This window comes from Natator depressus, chromosome 6 (assembly GCF_965152275.1).
Source record: "Natator depressus isolate rNatDep1 chromosome 6, rNatDep2.hap1, whole genome shotgun sequence".
NCBI lineage: Eukaryota > Metazoa > Chordata > Testudines > Cheloniidae > Natator > Natator depressus.
The window spans coordinates 90,955,631-90,974,713 of NC_134239.1; the positions used below are offsets into that span (position 1 = coordinate 90,955,631).

The following is a 19,083-nucleotide window of genomic DNA, read 5'->3' on the forward strand; positions in this document are numbered from 1 at the left end:
GTCTACACAACCAACCCCATTCCGCCGACGTAAATTGCTCTTAAAATTGACCGCTGTACTCCTCCCCGATGAGGGGAGTAGCGCTAAAATCGACCAGGTGACAATGCAGTCCCAGAATTGCAAATGAACTGCAGCATGGAACGAATGGGAGACACTGGATCTGATTGCTGTATGGGGAGAAGAATCTGTGCAGGCAGAACTCCGATCCAGCAGAAGAAATGCTGATATATATACCAAAATCGCACCAGGCATGGTGGAGAGATGCTACACCAGGGAAACACAGCAGTGCCGCGTGAAAATTAAGGAGCTCAGGCAAGCCTACCAAAAGACAAAGGAGGCAAACAGTCACTCCGGATCAGAGTCCCAGACATGCCACTTCTCTGATCAGCTGTATGCCATTCTAGGTGCAGGGGGGACCCTAGCAGTACCCCAAAACTCTCTGTGGACACCTGCAAGGTGGCAGCCTCACGCAACACAGATGAGGATTTGGAGGAGGAGGAGAATGCGCAGCAGGAAAGTAGAGAATTCGTTCTCCCCGACAGCCAGGACCTTTTCCTCACCCTGGAGCCGGTACCCTCCCAGGGCCTATTGTTCCCGGACCCTGAAGGTGGAGAAGGCACGTCTGGTGAGTGCACATTTGTAACAACACTACAGGGGTTAAAAGCAATAGTGTTTAATGTTTGATTTGCCCTGAAGAATTGGGATGCATTCCGGGCCAGTACGGCTACTGGAAAAGTCTGTTAACATGTCTGGGGATGGAGCGGGAATCCTCCAGGGACATCTCAATGAAGCTCTCCTGGAGGTACTCTGAAAGCCTTTGCAGAAGGCTTCTGGGGAGGGCTGCCTTATTTTGTCCTCCATGGTAGGAGACTTTACCATGCCAAGCCAGTAGCAAGTAGTCTGGAATCATTGCAGCACAAAGCATGGCAGCGAAAGGTCCTGAGTTTTGGTTGCATTCATGCAACATTCGGTCTTTATCTTTCTGTGTCAACCTCAGGAGGGTGATATTATCCATGGTCACCTCGTTGAAATAGGGGAAGTTTTGTAAGGGAACAGTAATACCCTCTGTTTGGTGATCCACAACACATTAGACCCTGGGCATGCTGGGCTGTTTGCGCTTAGCTAAAAGGGATCACCCCGGAGAATAGCCACGTGGGGGTGGGGGAGGGGTGTGTTGCAGATCCACCCCAAAACCACAGCCCCTCCTTTTAAACTGCAAACCCAACTGGCATTGGTTGCTATGGGAGAGGAGGGCACTGCAGTTTGAAACTATTTCCACATGTTATAAACGCAGAAGAAGCCAATCCCACATACCCTTTGGCTTACCATGGCTGCTTGGAAACCAAATTCTGTTGCCCAGCCATGTATGATGTGTCCCCATACTGGCAGGCACTCAATATAAAAGGCAAAGTGCGACCTTGTACCTAAAACACATGTACTGTCTGCTGTGAATTGTTTGATTCACTGTAAAAGTCTCCCTTTTTTTTCCTCAAAAAAGGATCTTCTTAAAAGTCTACTCTCCCTCTTTCCCCCCTGAAGCTGCAAATGCTTCTGTGCTCCCCGCATCAACTCCGTCCCTGAAGTTATTGCAGATTAGAAGGTGAAAAAATGCACTCGCAATGACATGTTTTCAGAGCTCATGCAGTGCTCCCACACGGATAGGGCACAGCTGAATGCATGGAGGCATTCAGTGTTAGAGGCCAGGAAAGCATACAGTGAGCATGATCGGAACATGAAGGAGGAGATGCTGAGGCTAATGGGGAAGCAAACGGACATGATGAGGCATCTGGTAGAGCTGCAGGAAAGGCAACTAGAGTATAGACCCCCCTGCTGCATCCATTGTGTAACCACCTGCCCTCCTCGCCAAGTTCCATATCCTCCTCACCCAAACACCCAAGAACGCGGGCTGGGGAGGATCCAGGCACCCTGCCACTTAGCTCCAGGGGATGACCCAAGCAACAGAAGGCTGTCATTCAAACAGCTTTGATTTGTAGTGTGGCTACAATAAGCAATATGGCCTTGTCCTTCCCTCTTCCCCCACCCCGTTATCAAGCTCTTTGTACACCCAGGCTACCTTTTATTAGTCAGTGTTGTCGGTGATCTGAAGTTTTTTTTTTAATAAATAATGAATGGATTCAGAACAATAGGGACTTTATTTCCTGTGCCAGCTATGGTCGAAGCAGGAGAAGGGGATTGGCTTACAGGGAAGTACATTCACCAAAGGGGGTGGCTTTGCATCAAGGACAAACACACACAACTGTCACACTGTAGCCTGGTCAGTCATGAAACTATTTTTCAAAGCTTCTCTGATGCACAGCGCACCTCGGTGCGCTCTTCTAATCGCCCTGGTGTCTGGCTGCTCAAAATCAGCCGCCAGGCGATTTGCCTCAACCTCCCACCCCGCCATAAACGTCTCCCCCTTACTCTCACAGATATTATGGAGCACACAGCAAGCAGCAATAACAATGGGAATATTGCTTTCACTGAGGTCTAACCTACTCAGCAAACTGTGCCAGTGCCCTTTTAAATGTCCAAAGGCACATTCTACCACCATTCTGCACTTGCTCAGCCTATAGTTGAACTGCTCCTTACTGCTGTCCAGGCTGCCTGTGTACAGCTTCATGAGCCATGGAAGCAAGGGTCCCTAAGGATAACTATTTGGCATTTCAACATCCCCAATGGTAATTTTCTGGTCTGGGAAGAAAGTCCCTTCTTGCAGCTTTCTGAACAGCCCGGAGTTCCGAAAGATGCGAGAGTCATGCACCTTTCCTAACCATCCCACGTTGATGTCGGTGAAACAGCCTCTGTGATCCACTAGTGCTTGCAACACCATTGAGAAGTACCCCTTGCGGTTTATGTACTCTTTGGCAAGGTGGTCCGGTGCCAAGATGGGGACATGCGTTCTGTCTACCGCCCCACCACAGTTAGGGAACTCCATTGCAGTAAAGGCATCCACTATGACCTGCACGTTTCCAAGAGTCACTACCCTTCTTTCAGAAGGGTATTGATTGCCCTGGCTACTTGGATCCCAGCAGCTCCCACGGTAGATTTGCCTACTCCAAATTGATTCCCAACTGAATGGAAGCAGTCAGGTGTTGCAAGCTTCCACAGGGCTATCACCACTCACTTCTCAACTGTCAGGGCAGGTCTCATCTTGATATTCCTGCGCTTCAGGGCAGGGGAAAGCAAGTCACAAAGTTCCAGGAAAGTGGCCTTATGCATGCAGAAGTTTCGCAGCCACTGGGAGTCATCCCATACTCGCAACGCTATGCGGTCCCACTAGTCTGTGCCTGTGTGCCAGGCCCAGAATCGGCGTTCCACTGTATCAGCATGCCCCAATGCCGCCATGATATCCCAATTGCCACATCCCGTGCTTTCAGGAACGTCTGTGTCTATGTCCTCCTCACAATCTTCTTTGTGCTGGTGGCTCCTAACTAGGCTCTGCACATACTGCAGGATAACGTGCAAGGTGTTTACAATGCTCACAAAAGCAGTGTGCAGCTGAGCGGGCTCCGTGCTATGGTGTCTGCACGGATAAACCAGGAAAAAAGGCGTGAAATGATTGTTTGCCGTTCCTTTCAGGGAAGGATGGGAGACTGACGACATGTACCGAAAACCATGTACCTCCCATGTCTTAAGGATGACGCTCCTCTTAATACATCCCAGAATGACATTTGCCTTTTTCACAACAGCATCACACTGTTTTCTCATATGCAAATTGTGATCCACTTTACCCTCCAGACCTTTTCCTGCAGAACTGCTGCCTAGCCAGTAATTCCCCTTTTGGTATTTGTGCATTTTATCTTCCCTTTCTAAGTTCACTTCGCAGTTTGTTGGATTTTCTTATTGATGTCAGACCAATTCTCCAGTTTATCAAGTGTACATGAATTTTGGGTTCCCAGTTTGAAAGGCCTATGGCCTGGCTTTTTAGGGAGCTTAGTATTTTATAAAACTGTATTTTTCAGAGCACAGCTATCTGAGAGCAGTTGCTGTTCTGATTTCAGCAGTTCTGCAAATCAGACCCCAGGTGTCTCAAAATGGGTAACACACAGTTAATGGTTACTTGTCATAAAACTGTGTGGCAGAGATGGGGATAAAATCCAGTTTTCCAGAGTAGTGTTCCACTGACTCTGCAACTTTAGCATTCTTTTAACATCCCTAAAAAAACCAATATTGTAGTCATGTAGAACCATATTGATTCCCATAGTTCTTGTGCTTGCTGCCTCAGCAGCCCCTAGCTGCTGGGAGGAACAACTACAGAAAAAGTCTTGCTAGCCCCAGAGGCATGCTCAGTGTAGCTCAGGGGTCTCAAAGTCCCGGCCCGAGAACCTCCCCACTGCGGCCCATGGAGGAAGACGCATGCAGCCATGCTGCCGGCTCTGTCTGCTGCAGGCGCCGCCCCCCACAGCTCCCATTGGCTGGAGGAGAGTGACAGAGATGGCATCACTAGTTGCCGGGCAGAGTCAGCCATGGAGGCTGCGTCACTTTTTTCCACAATGAATATAAACAAGTAAAAATACCAAACACAACTATCTGATGCACACCTTGCTGCAATCCTGAAGGTTTCAACTGCTCAGTCACTGAGGCCAAATGTCAACAAACTGAAAGAACTTGAAGCGTTGCCAGGTGTCTGGCAAACACTAAAACACTCTCTAGCAGGCAAAGAATTGTATAAAGTTGTATGACAGTTTTATTATTTCTAAGAAATTTGAAATCAAAAATTCAATATAAACGTTTTCTTTTCTGAATGCCATCTTCAGTGACATTATTGGCCCACTGGGAGGATTTGAGGACTGGCACTGGCCCTAAGGTAAATTGAGTTTGAGATCCCTGGTGTAGATGAAATCTTTGGAGAACTTAGCTGTGAATTCCAACAAGTCTATACTGAGCATGCATGAACTCAGATTTTCAGAGGCTCACAACTTGGCCAAACTTAGGTGGACTTTCACAAAGATGATAAAAGGCACATCCTTGACACGAGGGCAGCTCCCCAGACAGATGTCAAGTTTGTGCTCCAAAGCATGGAGGAGCTAGAGATTCTCAGTGAAATAGTTGTAAGAATTCTTAACAACAAAACAAAACATCATTTTTCCTAACCTCATTCTGAGAAATGGCTGAATAACTTAGCTGTAACTCTTTGTTTAAAAAAACCAAACAAATAAAACTGCTTAGCCTGTGGCAGACACCCAGCATGAAATATTTCAACCCAAGCAGCTTCGTAAAGCTAAGCAACTGAAAACTAGGTTGTCTAATGTAAATTGTCAGGCAACCTTACCTATAGGCATCTTTTTTAGCACAGCCTATAATAATAATGTGTGTTTGTGTTTTTAGCACTCTAGGTTATAAAGTTTAGAGAGGGAGGTTTACAGGGAATAAGCTCTGCTATTATTGACAGTCTATGTACTGACCTGAATTTTTTTTTATAAAAATGGCAAATCTAGAGCTGGATGTTAAATAACCAGCTCTGTTAATATAATTTCAAGGACTTGTCAGAGAAAGATGAGCTTCTCTTATTGCAAAGCTTATTCTGCATCAGTGGAATTACCTTCCTCAGCTTCAGAGGGACTTGTTTTTTGTTTTTGTTTTGTTTGTTCCAGATCTCTTCCTTTTCCTCCTCCACCCCCACCCCCAATGGAAAAAGTGTTGACAGCTCTGTCTCCAGCACTGTAAAAGAATGGAGAGAAAGTACCCACCTAGAGAGAGCCCCAGAAGGCTATTAACCAAACTGGGCAATGTGATGGACATGAAGAGATTGACGCATCAGTTCAGCATAGCAGCAGCTGAATCTGACAAAGAATCTGGATTCTCAGGTTTAGAAAAAGATAATTAACTTTCCTCCTGTTATTTCCTTTAAACTTCACAGTTTGCTTAACAAACTTATCTTTTTATAGTTCAGAAAACTCATGTGGAAGGGTGGGAGAACTTTTGTGTATAGGGTAAGTTTGAAAATCCTGTGACTACTAAAACCTTCAAAGCCAAGCTTTATACTCTTCTAAAGCTCATTTTGTCAATCTGCACGGTATTGGGGCTTACTTGAGTCTCTACTTCTAATGGGCATATTTTTCATTTTAGCTACAGTCTAGAAAAAGGGGCTCCTATGTGGTCCTTGCATGACCTATTGAGTTACATGTGACCAGAATGTCAAACAGCCTGTTACACTAGAAAGTAATTTTTGTAAGGTTGATTAAAATGGCACATCCACGTACAGTTTTAATACACACCAAAACTATGCAATGATCTTTCCTTTTCATGAGAAAAAATAATTCTATTTGTGAAAGGTGAGTGATTGAAGGAGATAAGAGGCCCTGGGTACAAAACAGTCACAGCAAACTGGCAGTGCAAGATTCTGCAACACTGTTCTACCTTAGTATGCTTTAATAGATTGAATAGGCATGAAGACAAAGTACAATCCTTGGCCTCTCTGAGACCACACCAAGGGTGCCAGTTGTGAAGAAAGGTCCACATAAAAAATATCCATCACTGAAAATTACTAACTAAAATCAGGTTTCAGAGTAGCAGCTGTGTTAGTCTGTATTCGCAAAAAGAAAAGGAGTACTTGTGGCACCGTAGAGACTAACAACTTTATTTGAGCATAAGTTTTCGTGAGCTACAGCTCAGTTCATCGGATGCATTCAGTGGAAAATACAGTGGGGAGATTTGTATACATAGAGAACATGGAACAATGGGTGTTACCATACACACTGTAACCAGAGTGATCACTTAAGGTGAGCTATTACCAGCAGGAGAGCGGGGGCGGGGGTGGAACCTTTTGTAGTGATAATCAAGGTTGGCCGTTTCCAGGAGTTGACAGGAACGTCTGAGGAACTGTGGAGGGTGGGGGGGGATAAACATGGGGAAATAGTTTTACTTTGTGTAATGACCATCCACTCCCAGTCTCTATTCAAGCCTAAGTTAATTGTGTCCAGTTTTGCAAATTAATTCCAATTCAGCAGTCTCTCGTTGGAGTCTGTTTTTGAAGTTTTGTTGTTGAAGTATTGCCACTTTTAGGTCTGTGATCGAGTGACCAGAGAGATTGAAGTATTGTCCGACTGGTTTTTGAATGTTATAATTCCTGATGTCTGATTTGTGTCCATTTATTCTTTTATGTAGAGACTGTCCAGTTTGGCCAATGTACATGGCAGAGGGGCATTGCTGGCACATGATGGCATATATCACATTGGTAGATGTGCAGGTGAAGGAGCCTCTGATAGTGTGGCTGATGTGATTAGGCCCTATGATGGTGTCCCCTAAATAGATATGTGGACACAGTTGGCAACGGGCTTTGTTGCAAGGATAGGTTCCTGGGTTAAAGATTCTGTTGTGAGGTTGCTGGTGAGTATTTGCTTCAGGTTGGGGGGCTGTCTGTAAGCAAGGACTGGCCTGCCTCTCAAGACCTGTGAGAGTGATGGGTCGTCCTTCAGGATAGGTTGTAGATCCTTGATGATGCGCTGGAGAGGTTTTAGTTGGGGGCTGAAGGTGATGGCTAGTGGTGTTCTGTTGTTATCTTTGTTAGGCCTGTCCTGTAGTAGGTGACTTCTGGGAACTCTTCTGGCTCTGTCAGTCTGTTTCTTCACTTCAGCAGGTGGGTATTGTAGTTGTAAGAACGCTTGATAGAGATCTTGTAGGTGTTTGTTTCTTGTTTGAGGGGTTGGAGCAAATGCGGTTGTATCGTAGAGCTTGGCTGTAGACAATGGATCGTGTGGTGTGGTCTGGATGAAAGCTGGAGGCATGTAGGTAGGCATAGCAGTCAGTAGGTTTCCGGTATAGGGTGGTGGTTATGTGACCATCTCTTATTAGCACCGTAGTGTCCAGGAAGTGGATCTCTTGTGTGGACTGGTCCAGGCTGAGGTTGATGGTGGGATGGAAATTGTTGAAATCATGGGGAAATTCCTCAAGGGCTTCTTTTCCATGGGTCCAGATGATGATGTCATCAGTGTAGCGCAAGTAGAGTAGGGGCATTAGGGGACGAGAGCTGAGGAAGCGTTGTTCTAAGTCAGCCATAAAAATGTCGGCACACTGTGGGGCCATGCGGGTACCCACAGCAGTGCCGCTGATTTGAAGGTATACATTGTCCCCAAATGTGAAACAGTTATGGGTGAGGACAAAGTCACAAAGTTCAGCCACCAGGTTTGCCATGACATTATCAGGGATACTGTTCCTGACAACTTGTAGTTCATCTTTGTGTTGAATGTTGGTGTAGAGGGCTTCTACAGCCATAGTGGCCATCCACAGCCTCAGCAACAACTCTGACATCATAATCAAAAAGGCTGACAAAGGAGGTGCTGTCGTCATCATGAATGGGTCGGAATATGAACAAGAGGCTGCTAAGCAGCTCTCCAACACCACTTTCTACAAGCCATTACCCTCTGATCCCACTGAAGGTTACCCAAAGAAACTACAGCATTTGCTCAAGAAACTCCCTGAAAAAGCACAAGAACAAATCTGCACAGACACACCACTGGAACCCTGACCTGGGGTATTCTATCTGCTACCCAAGATCCATAAACCTGGAAATCCTGGGCGCCCCATCATCTCAGGCATTGGCACCCTGACAGCAGGATTGTCTGGCTATGTAGACTCCCTCCTCAGGCCCTACGCTACCAGCACTCCCAGCTATCTTTGAGACACCACTGACTTCCTGAGGAAACTACAGTCCATCGGTGATCTTCCTGAAAACACCATCCTGGCCACCCCCCAGCTCTCCTGCTGGTAATAGCTCACCTTAAGTGATCACTCTGGTTACAGTGTGTGTATGGTAACACCCATTGTTTCATGTTCTCTATATAAATCTCCCCACTGTATTTTCCACTGAATGCATCTGATGAAGTGAGCTGTAGCTCACGAAAGCTTATGCTCAAATTTGTTAGTCTCTAAGGTGCCACAAGTACTCCTTTTCTTTTAACTAAAATCTGAGGCCACTGAGCAGCCATCAGACAATGTATGAAGCCCATGTTAGTTGGCGTCCAAAATCAGATTAGCAGCATTATGCACAATCTGATTGAACAATGGGGAATCAGGAAATAGGTGGGAGGTTAGAAAGTGTGCTGCATATAAAACAACTAATAACTGGACTTTGCATCTACCAGACGGAAGTTCAGGGGGTCTGAGTTCTGTGGAGCTGACCAACTCAGAGAATATGTTGAATGCACTGTGTTGGAACACAGAGGATGGGCCCTGGCTCTACTCACTGGCCACAAGCAATTCCTTCCCAGCACTTTCTCCCAAGGTTGTAAGGAAAAATGTACTGGTCAAACAGGTGGGAGGTGGGGGCGGGGGGGGGGAATAATATATTGGAAAGTATGTTTTCCTTTCAGAAGAGCGCTTTGCAAATAACTCTTTTAAAGGGTGATGTTCATCTAACTCGTTGCTATACTCATAGAATCATAGTATCAGTAGAAGATCTGTTAGAGTGAGTACGTGCCTGGCCAGAGGCAGGCTAACATCAGCAAGATAGATCAAACGTAAGATTCTTAATGCCTCATATACGTTTGTTAAATCTCTTTATTTTAAAGGGATCCTGGAAAGATAAGACATATTTAGAAAAAATACTAATTACCTCAGATTATTTAAATGAAAGAATTTTAGAAATCTAATGTACTTTCTGCATTGATGCTTTACTACTCCTAGGGGAATTCTATGCCAAAAAATTTAAAATGCTGTGCAAAATATTTTAAAATTCTGCAAACTGCATATTTTATTTGTCAAAATAACACAATATTAAAAAATGCCAGTTTCAGTTATTCTGGTAATATATTTCAAAATACCTGTCAGCAAGTATGTCTGTAACACAGATGACAGATTCAGGAAATGTTTTTTGACAAGTAGATTCCTTACTAGGCATAATAATACAGAACTTTGAGTAATAATTCATTTAAACTACAATACAGAAACAGTGCAAAGGCTTGTGGGAATTCCTCGTAATGGAGGAGCTGAGGGAGACGGAAGTAATTGCTGGGAAGGAACCTGGGAGTGCACGTGGAGGGTTGTTGGGTGTAGGTGGGAGAAGTATGGAGCACGGCTTTTCTTGGGTGGGGAGAAGGGATTGTGAGGGAGTTGGGGCGCTTCCCCCATGCAGATGCTGGTTCACCCCTAGCCTCTCCCATTCAGTCAGTCACATCTGCCACTGTCCCCATGTGGCCCTGCACCACCACTCCCAATCAGCCCCTGGCTCAATGCTGTCCCCCAGCTAGCTCCTGTGCCCCTGCCCCAGTCTCCCACCCCCCACTAGCCTTTCTGAACCCCAGTTTGTGTGACCTCCCCAACACCCCCATGTGTCCCGCTCTGTCCATCCCCCCCGCCCATATGTGGCCCCGTGGGCAGGGTGCTGTGAGGAAGACCGCCTCTCCCCCTCCTTCTCCACGGCTGGCTGAGCCAGCTGCCTTCTTTTCTGGCATCACAATGGCCGCTGGTGGGTGAAAAGTGTACCTGCAGTGCCTTCTTGGCTGTATGTATTTCTACATTTGGGGGGGTGGAATCTGTGGGGGACATGAATTCCGTGTGTGTGCAGTGGCGCAGAATTCCCCCAGGAGTATTTTACTCAGCTTAGACAATGAAACTAGAATAGTTTCACTTGCTAGATCTCAAGTATTTAAGAAGGCTTTTGGATTTTGGGTTCCAATAGCATAAGCAAATGTTAAAGTGTAATTCAAAATGAATAAAATATGAAACCATCTCTGCTTATATTTGTTTTTGTCAAAGCTTTTTCTGTTCTAATCTATATTTTTGTGTCTAAATTAAGATGATTAGGAGCAAAATGTTAAACAATTACTAAATAAAAAGTAAATTTCAGGGCTTAAGTTGTAACAACTGGGTGAACTCATTAATTGATTAGTTTCTCTGCCACGTTGTTCTGTCAGTCTATCAGCACATTGTTAGCCACTTGTGAAACATGTGCAGCTTAAAACAAGGTGTGAGAGAAACCATGTTTTTAACTCTCTCATCAGAGCGGGACCAACATTTCTTCAGCCCTCCATCTGAGTGAAAAATTCCTGAAAATGCAGTGGGGACAAATGGATGGGAAGCCTCCAAGAAACCACAATCCAAGTTTAGACTCCCCTGACTTGCCTGTGAGATCTGACAAGCTCACAGCCCAGGCTGGCATGGTTGAAAGCAAATCTGGTTAAACTTCAGTATCGATATCCAACGAGAGAGTGAGGCTCTGTTAAGATGCGCAATGAAAGAGATGTCTGGAGTAGGCTTTTATAGGGAAGTCAGTTCTTTGATCTCCACAACATGCTCTCTTTAGCTTGACAAAACACTGTGTGGTCGTCCCCGTCCCCCCCAAAAAACATTCTTGGAAATGTGGACAAACTGTTTAAGCAGATGCACAAAGCTCCAATCTGATAGGGGTTAGGCAAGCTTCACCTTCTGATGCCTTTAGGGTGAGAGATGGAAAATGAAATACTGGCTTTCTTGTTATGCTAACAAACTTCCCAGGGCATGTTGCAAGCAGAACTTTACCGTTTTTTATAATATACCGAAGTTATAGAATGCTGTTATGTAGCAGAGTAAGGGAGAGAAATTAAGAATAAACAAGGAAGACAGTCCATTGTGTCATAGATCTTCATGTCCAAACCTCTTTTTATATTAAAATAAAGAGGGAGTCATGTTAAAGTAAAATGGAAGACTTTACTTCAGCAAACAAAAACAATGGATATAGGTTAATGATCATGAAACGCATTCCTGCCTCAACCTGTAATCACTAAGCAAATTGGAATATGTTAGGTCAGTCAACTGTGTTGGAATGGGCCTCCGAATACAGTGATCATTGCCAAAAGTAAGGGGGTTTATTGATTTGTTGTCCCACACAATTCTTGGTGCAACGGCTATGAGACAGACTTTTTAAAATCCCAGGTTAGGTCATCAGCATTCTGTCTCTTTCTCCTCTGTTTCAACCAGGCAAGCAGCTGTAGGAGAACTACTAGAACAGCACCATCCTCCTACACAGAAACACCGACTAGCTGTGCAGATCCACTGTGCTGATTTTAAAGTGAAAATGTGGGCTACTGTAATTCTGCTAAACTCAGTGCAGTTTATCTGCGAAGCTTTTACAAGTCTTGTAAAAGTCACTCACCCACGCACAAAGCCTTTCTGGGCAAGTGCTGTTGGCTGTTGCAAAATTTAAGCTTTCATTTAAAAAAAAAAAAAAAAAAGCTGTAAAGTGAGCTTTCCAAATGTGAATCGGCTGAGATGAGTGGAATAACTTAGGAAAAAGGAGAATGATACAAAGTGAGATTCTGGTAGGAGACGAAAGACCAGAGAACACAGTGTCAGGGGGGAAAATGAGTGACAGAAGGTCGAGGGAGGAAATGGACAATGTAGGAAAATATTTATTTTGAGAAAGGAATCCAGGAAAGCAAAGAAGAGCAAGATAGCATGTAGAAGCATCAACCAGATCAGGGCCACTTTATGCTAGGTTTTGTGCAAACATCTAGTAAGTGACAGGCCTTGCACCAAAGAGCTTACCCTTTAAAGCTATGCCTACGCTACCAGCTAGGAGAGTGATTTCCCCTGCTTGTGTACATATACTCATGCTAGCTCAAGTATAAATAGTAGTGTAGCCACTGTAGCACTGGCAGCAAGGCTGAACGCAAACTTGCCTGAAATTGTTGGGTATGTGCTTGGCATGGCTCAGCCATGCCTCTGCTGCTGCTACACTTGCTACCGCAGCTCCATTGCTATTTATACTTGCGCTAGGTTGATGAGCGATATTATGAGTATATGTACATAAGCAGGAGAATTACACCCCCTACCGCTTGCTGTAGATGTAGCCTAAGGCTTCAAATTCTACAGCCCATCTGTATATCTAAGGTATTTATGGACCCCCTATTACCATAGTCTCTGAGCACCTCACAATGTATTTATCCCCACAGCACCCCTCTGAAGTAGGAAGGTAATATTATTCCTATTTTATAGATGAGAAACAGTTTCTCGGCCTCTAAGTGGTTTGCCCAAAGTAACACAGGTTGCTTATGGGATAGAAGCCTCTTGAGTCCCAGGTTAGCATCCTAACCAAAGGATCATCCTTCCTCTGCTGTTTGCTGTTCATCAAAGCACTAAATTGTGTGGTAAAGTGCTTTGCTGAATACAGATGGACTCTAGCTCATGTTCAAATGCTTTGCTGCATTGGCATCTAAAAGACCCGCCATTAAAGGTAGATGAGACAAACAAGTGGGAGGTAGGGTGGATGTCTTAGGACAGGTTTAGCTGAGGGCACAATTTTGAGCCAAAAGAGTATCAATGTGGTAAGTGATTTTTTTAATTAAATCAAGATTGTTGATGTTACACCCCTGCCAATTTAAAAAAATGAAATATTTGTAACTTTTGGAAGGGAGAGGCGGCACAGGTGTTTTTCTCCCACAGTAATGGACTTTAAGCTTTTCAGCACACAAAGTTGCACCAGTTTAACCAAAGGTGTGGTGTTGAAAGGGTGCAACTTTGTGTGTAGAGCAGGTGTTTCTCCTGGGGCTAGTAGGCGTTACTTCAAGTGCTAGGTTTTTGTATAATATATGGTTTCAATAAATTTTAAAACTGCAGCACTTGTTAGTGACCACCTACTGTGTTAGAAATAACCGAGACTGTTTCAAGCGCTTGCTGTAAGAATAGAAGTGACAGGATTAGAGTTCCTATGTCTCAACTAATATAAAATTTAAACTTCTAGATAGAATGTTTGTGCAGCGTTCATCTGAATGGTTTTTTTTTTAAATCATAACTTTAAGTGTTGTGACTTTCTTTCAAAGTTTTCTGGACACTTGTAGTTATTATTCTCTTATATCCTCAAGCCCAGGGTTGCTGCCAGCTTGTGTTAGCATAAATAGGAATGCTAAAACGGAATGACTTCTGAATGTATTTGCTGTTCAGCAGTAAATAGATTCTGAATTACAGCTTGGTCTCTAGCAGTGTCACAAGAAGGGAAGAATGAATTTATACGAGGTAAAATCTACTCAGACTGCATTATAACTGGCAGCATTTAGCAACAGCGTCTACAAGCATTGGCACCAGGCTCACCTGTTCTGATAAAACTTTTCTAACATTTTTTCTTACACTTTTAGTTGTGATAATTCCACTTTTTCCACCCATACTTCTCAGGGAAGCAGTTCATCGCAGCTTCAGTCTTGGACTGTTCAGCCATCTTTTGAAGTGATTCCAGCTCAGCCACAGCTAGTGTTTCTTCGTCCAGCCATCTCCCCTCCCATTAACCCTCATCTTGTTGGTGAAAAGAGAATTGACTCTACTAATTACCTGCCCATCCTGAACTCCTATGCAAAGACAGCACCACATCCCTGCAAAAGAGATCGTTTCTGGGATCTGGAGGAAAGAGGGAGAACCAGTGGACAGAAATGGCTTTGGACAGATACTAACTACTATGTCCAATAAGACTAGTTTATTGTCCCCTAGTGCTTGCCCCCAAGTATTACCAGACTTTAAGCCTGCTCAGGACTCTACTCAGCAGAGTTCTCCAGCTGTGATGGCAAGTGGAAAAATGTCAACTATTGATGGCTTTCAGTATATTTCTACTGACAAACAAAAGGCCCCAGGTTTGATTCCCTTTTCCCCTACTGGACTCCTCCAGATATCAGACTGCAAATCTCCTGAGATGGAGAATCCAGTACATCATATCGTGCAATTAGCAACCTGCAGCCCACCTTTGGCAGCAGAAGAACTTTATACTACTCCTGAGCTATCGTTGCAGCAGCAACGCAAGCGCAAGCGCTTTCAGAATACCTTTGTTGTGCTGCACAGGTCTGGATTGCTGGAGATCACCTTGAAAACCAAGGAGCTGATTCATCAGAACCAGGTAACCCAGATTGAACTGGACCGGCTGAAGCAGCAAACACAGTTGTTCATGGAGGCAATAAAGGGCAATGCTCCTCAGGCCTGGGCAGAGCTAGAGGCATCTCTAACGGGGTCAGATAAAGCTGACAGCAGCCTTGAGGCTTCTCCTACATATCCCAACATGTAGCGCAAAAGATATATAGCTGTTCAAGTGACTCCAGTGCCTCTCTTCCTCTGTCTCAAGCTTTTACAAGAGCACTTTCTAAGTTTGAGGCTGCTTTAAAAACTCATTCACAAAGCAGCATGCCATTAATAAGCTGTCCCAAATGCCAGTTGTGAGACTGGCACAATGGGAGGCCTAGGCTGGAATTAGTACTGCTTCATGTCACTGGGACTGAGCAACTGTGCTCTTCTTTGGACCATGAAGGTGTGAAAGTGCTATGATGTGATGTGTTCCCACTCTTACGATGGAGAACATTGCAAATGGCTCTTTCCTAGCAAGCATCTTTTTTCACCCCCTATCTCCAGACAGCCAATTCACAGAATGGGACAAAGGACCTAGTCTAGTGTAGCCATTTATGAATTGATATGGAAAGAGGAAACTGGATGGGTAACATGGTATCTCCAGCTTTGTGTTAATACTCCAAAGATATAAGGTGGTCTTGCTTTTGGATAATCACCACATTGAACAAATGGAGATCTGCTTGCATTAAAGCTGCACTCCATATATTGCATTGCTTGAGCAAAGTAGGGATGGGGAGGTGAGGGGTATATTAGAAATAAATGTAATAGTTCTAGGCAGGCCCTGTCAGCCTGCCTATTTTAGTTTCTTTCAAGTTGAGAGCTGGGTGAAAATCTGAAAGCACTAGACATGCACTGGAAGTGTTTATTCCAAAGCAGGTTTATTTGAACTGCCCATTAACAGCTAACAACTGTACTAAGCAAGATGGCTTTGGATTTCCCAGGTATGCAATAAGTTAAACACTGACTGTTACTTTAAAAAAAAAAAAAAAAAAAAGCTGTTATGTAATTTTTTTAAAAATGCATTACAATGAAGATTCTTAGATTCCAAGGCCAGAAGGGACCATTGTGATCAACTAGTATGACCTCCTGTATAACACAGGCTATAGAACTTTCCCAAAATGTGTTCCTCGCTAGGCAGCTATGCATCCTTTGGTTTTTATCCAGTTTAGGAGAGGCTCTTTTTTTGGCTGTGAAATCAGCTTGCTGAGTTGAAAAAAATGGTTGTACAGGTCCTAGAGTGAAACAAGCCCTGTTTTTTCTTTTTATGAGAAACATCTGAGTGTATCACTAGAAGAGACACTGATCACTTTGGTGACATCTTCCCAAGAATATGACCTTGAACACTTTTTAATGTTCTCATTAGTTCTCCCAACCTGCTAGTCTTGAAGCATGCACTTACACACTGATTCTGGTAGAGGCATTAGACCGTAGTGTCAGATGTACCCTACAATCTTGTTTCAAAAGCTGTTCTACAGACATCTTCATATTGTGTGAATTTGACTTGTCACTCTCCTTTGTATTCCCTTCAACTTGAGCCATGTCTTTCAAATACTCCTCTGTATAAGGAGATTTAAAATATGCTAATCTAAGAATGAAGTGAACAGTCTCTCCCATTCTAAATTACATGATCAGAGTCTGATCCCTTTGGTTTCACAATGTTTTTCAAACAAAACTTGCATTTCATGTGATCAAGTATTGCCTTGACATTCTTGCATTCCTGTATGTATTTCAGTTTCTCAAAAAGAAACCTAAAAGCTTTCCAGTTAAAAAGTTTGAGTTGGCCTTTTGTCTTTAAATTCAGTGACATGACCCTTTCATCCTTCTAATGGCCTCAAATGAACATTGCATGAGGTCCTAAAGAATTCTCCTGCAGCATTACTGTAACAAATGCCTTAGGAAACTTTGGAGGTAAGAGAAGAGTTTTCCCTTTTCAGCACCTTAATTAGTTCACTGAAAAGGAGTTGCATACGTGCCTCAAGGGGGGATGGAACACGAAAGTCAGACTTGGACTGGCCTCTGGAGCTAAAGAGAGCTTTCCCAGATGGCCCCAAGACTCTGTTCCCCTCAAAACCCAACTGAATCGTAGCTGATTAAGCACAATTCCAACTGTGGTGTAGAGCACCACCAAAGAAAGCGTGGGGGTGGGGAGGAGCAGTCGATGGGAATTTGGCCAAAATCTTATGTGGGTTTCCTTTGTTGCCTCATATCTGAAGTTAGCTTGCTACTGTTAACACATAGCATAGTGACACCAAATTCAAACAAGAGGCTGTATATGGCAGGAGGGCATCACACACTCCAGGCCAAAGACTTGGACACCTGAGCCTGCTAGAGAATCACAACAAAGTTACTGCAGTGGAGCTTCCAACCCCCTTATTGAAAGGGAGTAAAGGTTGTTCTCTTGATCTGAGTGATACAGGTGTTTGTGTATGGGATTGCAGAGAGGGGAATAGACATGTGAGCCACCTAGTCCTGCCCTCAGAGGTTCCTTCTCTTTCCTTGGAAGCGCTGCTTCTCCCATCTGAAGCTGTGGAGAATCCTAAATTCAGAGCCTATTTATTAAGAATGACTGTTCTAGAACGTGAAGTGATGGATCTAGAATGAACTGTGGACATTTTAGAGATGAAGGGGAATGGGCGTGGGGGAATGACAGAAATTCAGTCCCAGATGATTGAAGGGAAGAGAGGAAGGCTCCCACTTGCTCCACTCTGGTGGAGCAGAGAGGGCAGAAAATTACCCTCCAACAGGATATAGTGTACTTCCTGATGTAGGAAAATCCTGGACAGTATAAATCTGCTGTAGCTCACACAATTTTATATAAAATATACGTGAACATAGTAAAACTGTGAATAGAAGTTCAGCAACTGTTTAGAAATCATACTGCTTGTCAGAATCCAAACTTCTTATTCAGTATGTACTGAACGAGAAAAATCTTCTAAGCTACTGAATAAATCTGGGGTCACCTAGGAATCATGTCCCCAGATAAATTAGCAGTTAAGGTAATTAATAAAGTACACTGGAGGGCGCTGATTGTAGATATACAAAAGGCTGTCAAACCCCAGTTTACTCCTCCGTCTTTTAGCTGCCTTTATTGCTGGAAGCCTTACTGAAGCTTTATATAGCAAAAGCTTTCCTACCCTAGCTGTAAGTTTAGTAAAATAAAAGAGCATGGAGCTATGGTGAGAGAATTCATTGGTTTTTAGTAGACTTCGTCTGAAGCTGAAGCCAGTTCTAAACTGAATCCAGAAACAGCCTAGCAAGATTGTCCAGAAACATTAGCCTCTTGAATCAAACAATTCTGTAAGCATTGGCCCTGCAGGTTTTGGAGGTTTTTAAATCTATGGATCAGCTACAATTTGCTTTAACAACCTAGACTTAAACCAGAGGTCCTGAGCTCTGAAAGGTCATCTAAACAGTTTCTGAGGCTTCAGCTGTTGCTCCTGCCACCAACTGGCAGAAATGACAAGGAAAGGGGAAGGTTGATGGGTCAACCAGACTTCTGCTTTCATGCAAAAGTTTTAATAACTTTATACATCTTGAATTTTTAATTGCTTTCATGAAGTTTTTTTTTAAAACTTTGATAACTCTGGTTGAATGTAAATATTTTCTGTACCTTCAAGTGCATTGCAAAATCTGAATTCTGTAGTATGAGAACTTGATTACAAAATGTGATTTTTTTTTTCTGTAAAGCTTTCTAGAGACTGACTGTGAAATATGAATGAAATAAAGTATGTGCCTGAAAAATTGTGGGTTGCTATAATACTACTAAACTATGGAGCCTTTACTGCAAAATACTCTCTACAAACACACTCCTGGGGGAATTCTGTGCCACTGCACGCACACCGAATTCATGCCTCCTGCAGATGTTTTTTTTTCCCCTGCAGAAAATACATTCTGCTGGAAAGGTGCTGCAGTTACACCTTTTGCCCACCACGGGTTGCTTTGGAACCAGAAGAGAGGGCAACTGGCTCAGCCAGCCCTGGGGAGGGAGGGGGAGAGGCTGGTTTCCTCACAGCACCCTCCCGGCAGGGCCAGGTAAGGAGACACGGGGTATGGCGGGGACGGGCAGAGCAGTGAACACTGGGCTCCTGGGGAGGTGATACAGGCTGGGGTTCAAAAAGGCTAGTGTGGGGGGACAGGCTGGGGTGGGCACAGGAGCTAGTGGGGTGACAGCATTGAGCCAGAGGCTGCATGGGAATGGGGGTGTAGAGCCACATGACGGCAGAGGGTGCAGGGACACATGGGGACGGGGGAGGAGAGGTGGGTGGGGGCAGGGAGTTGAAGGGG

At 44.2% G+C, this 19,083-nt stretch overlaps 1 protein-coding gene across 1 annotated transcript; it reads left to right on the forward strand.

The window, feature by feature from the left end:
• Window positions 1-417: 417 nt before the first annotated feature.
• Window positions 418-18,555, forward strand: CIPC (CLOCK interacting pacemaker). Its single transcript, XM_074955995.1, is given in 3 exon segments — window positions 418-625; window positions 14,089-14,355; window positions 14,357-18,555. Coding segments are annotated over 3 exon segments (1,020 nt in total). The 5' UTR covers window positions 418-478; the 3' UTR covers window positions 14,963-18,555.
• The last annotated feature ends 528 nt before the right edge of the window (window positions 18,556-19,083 follow it).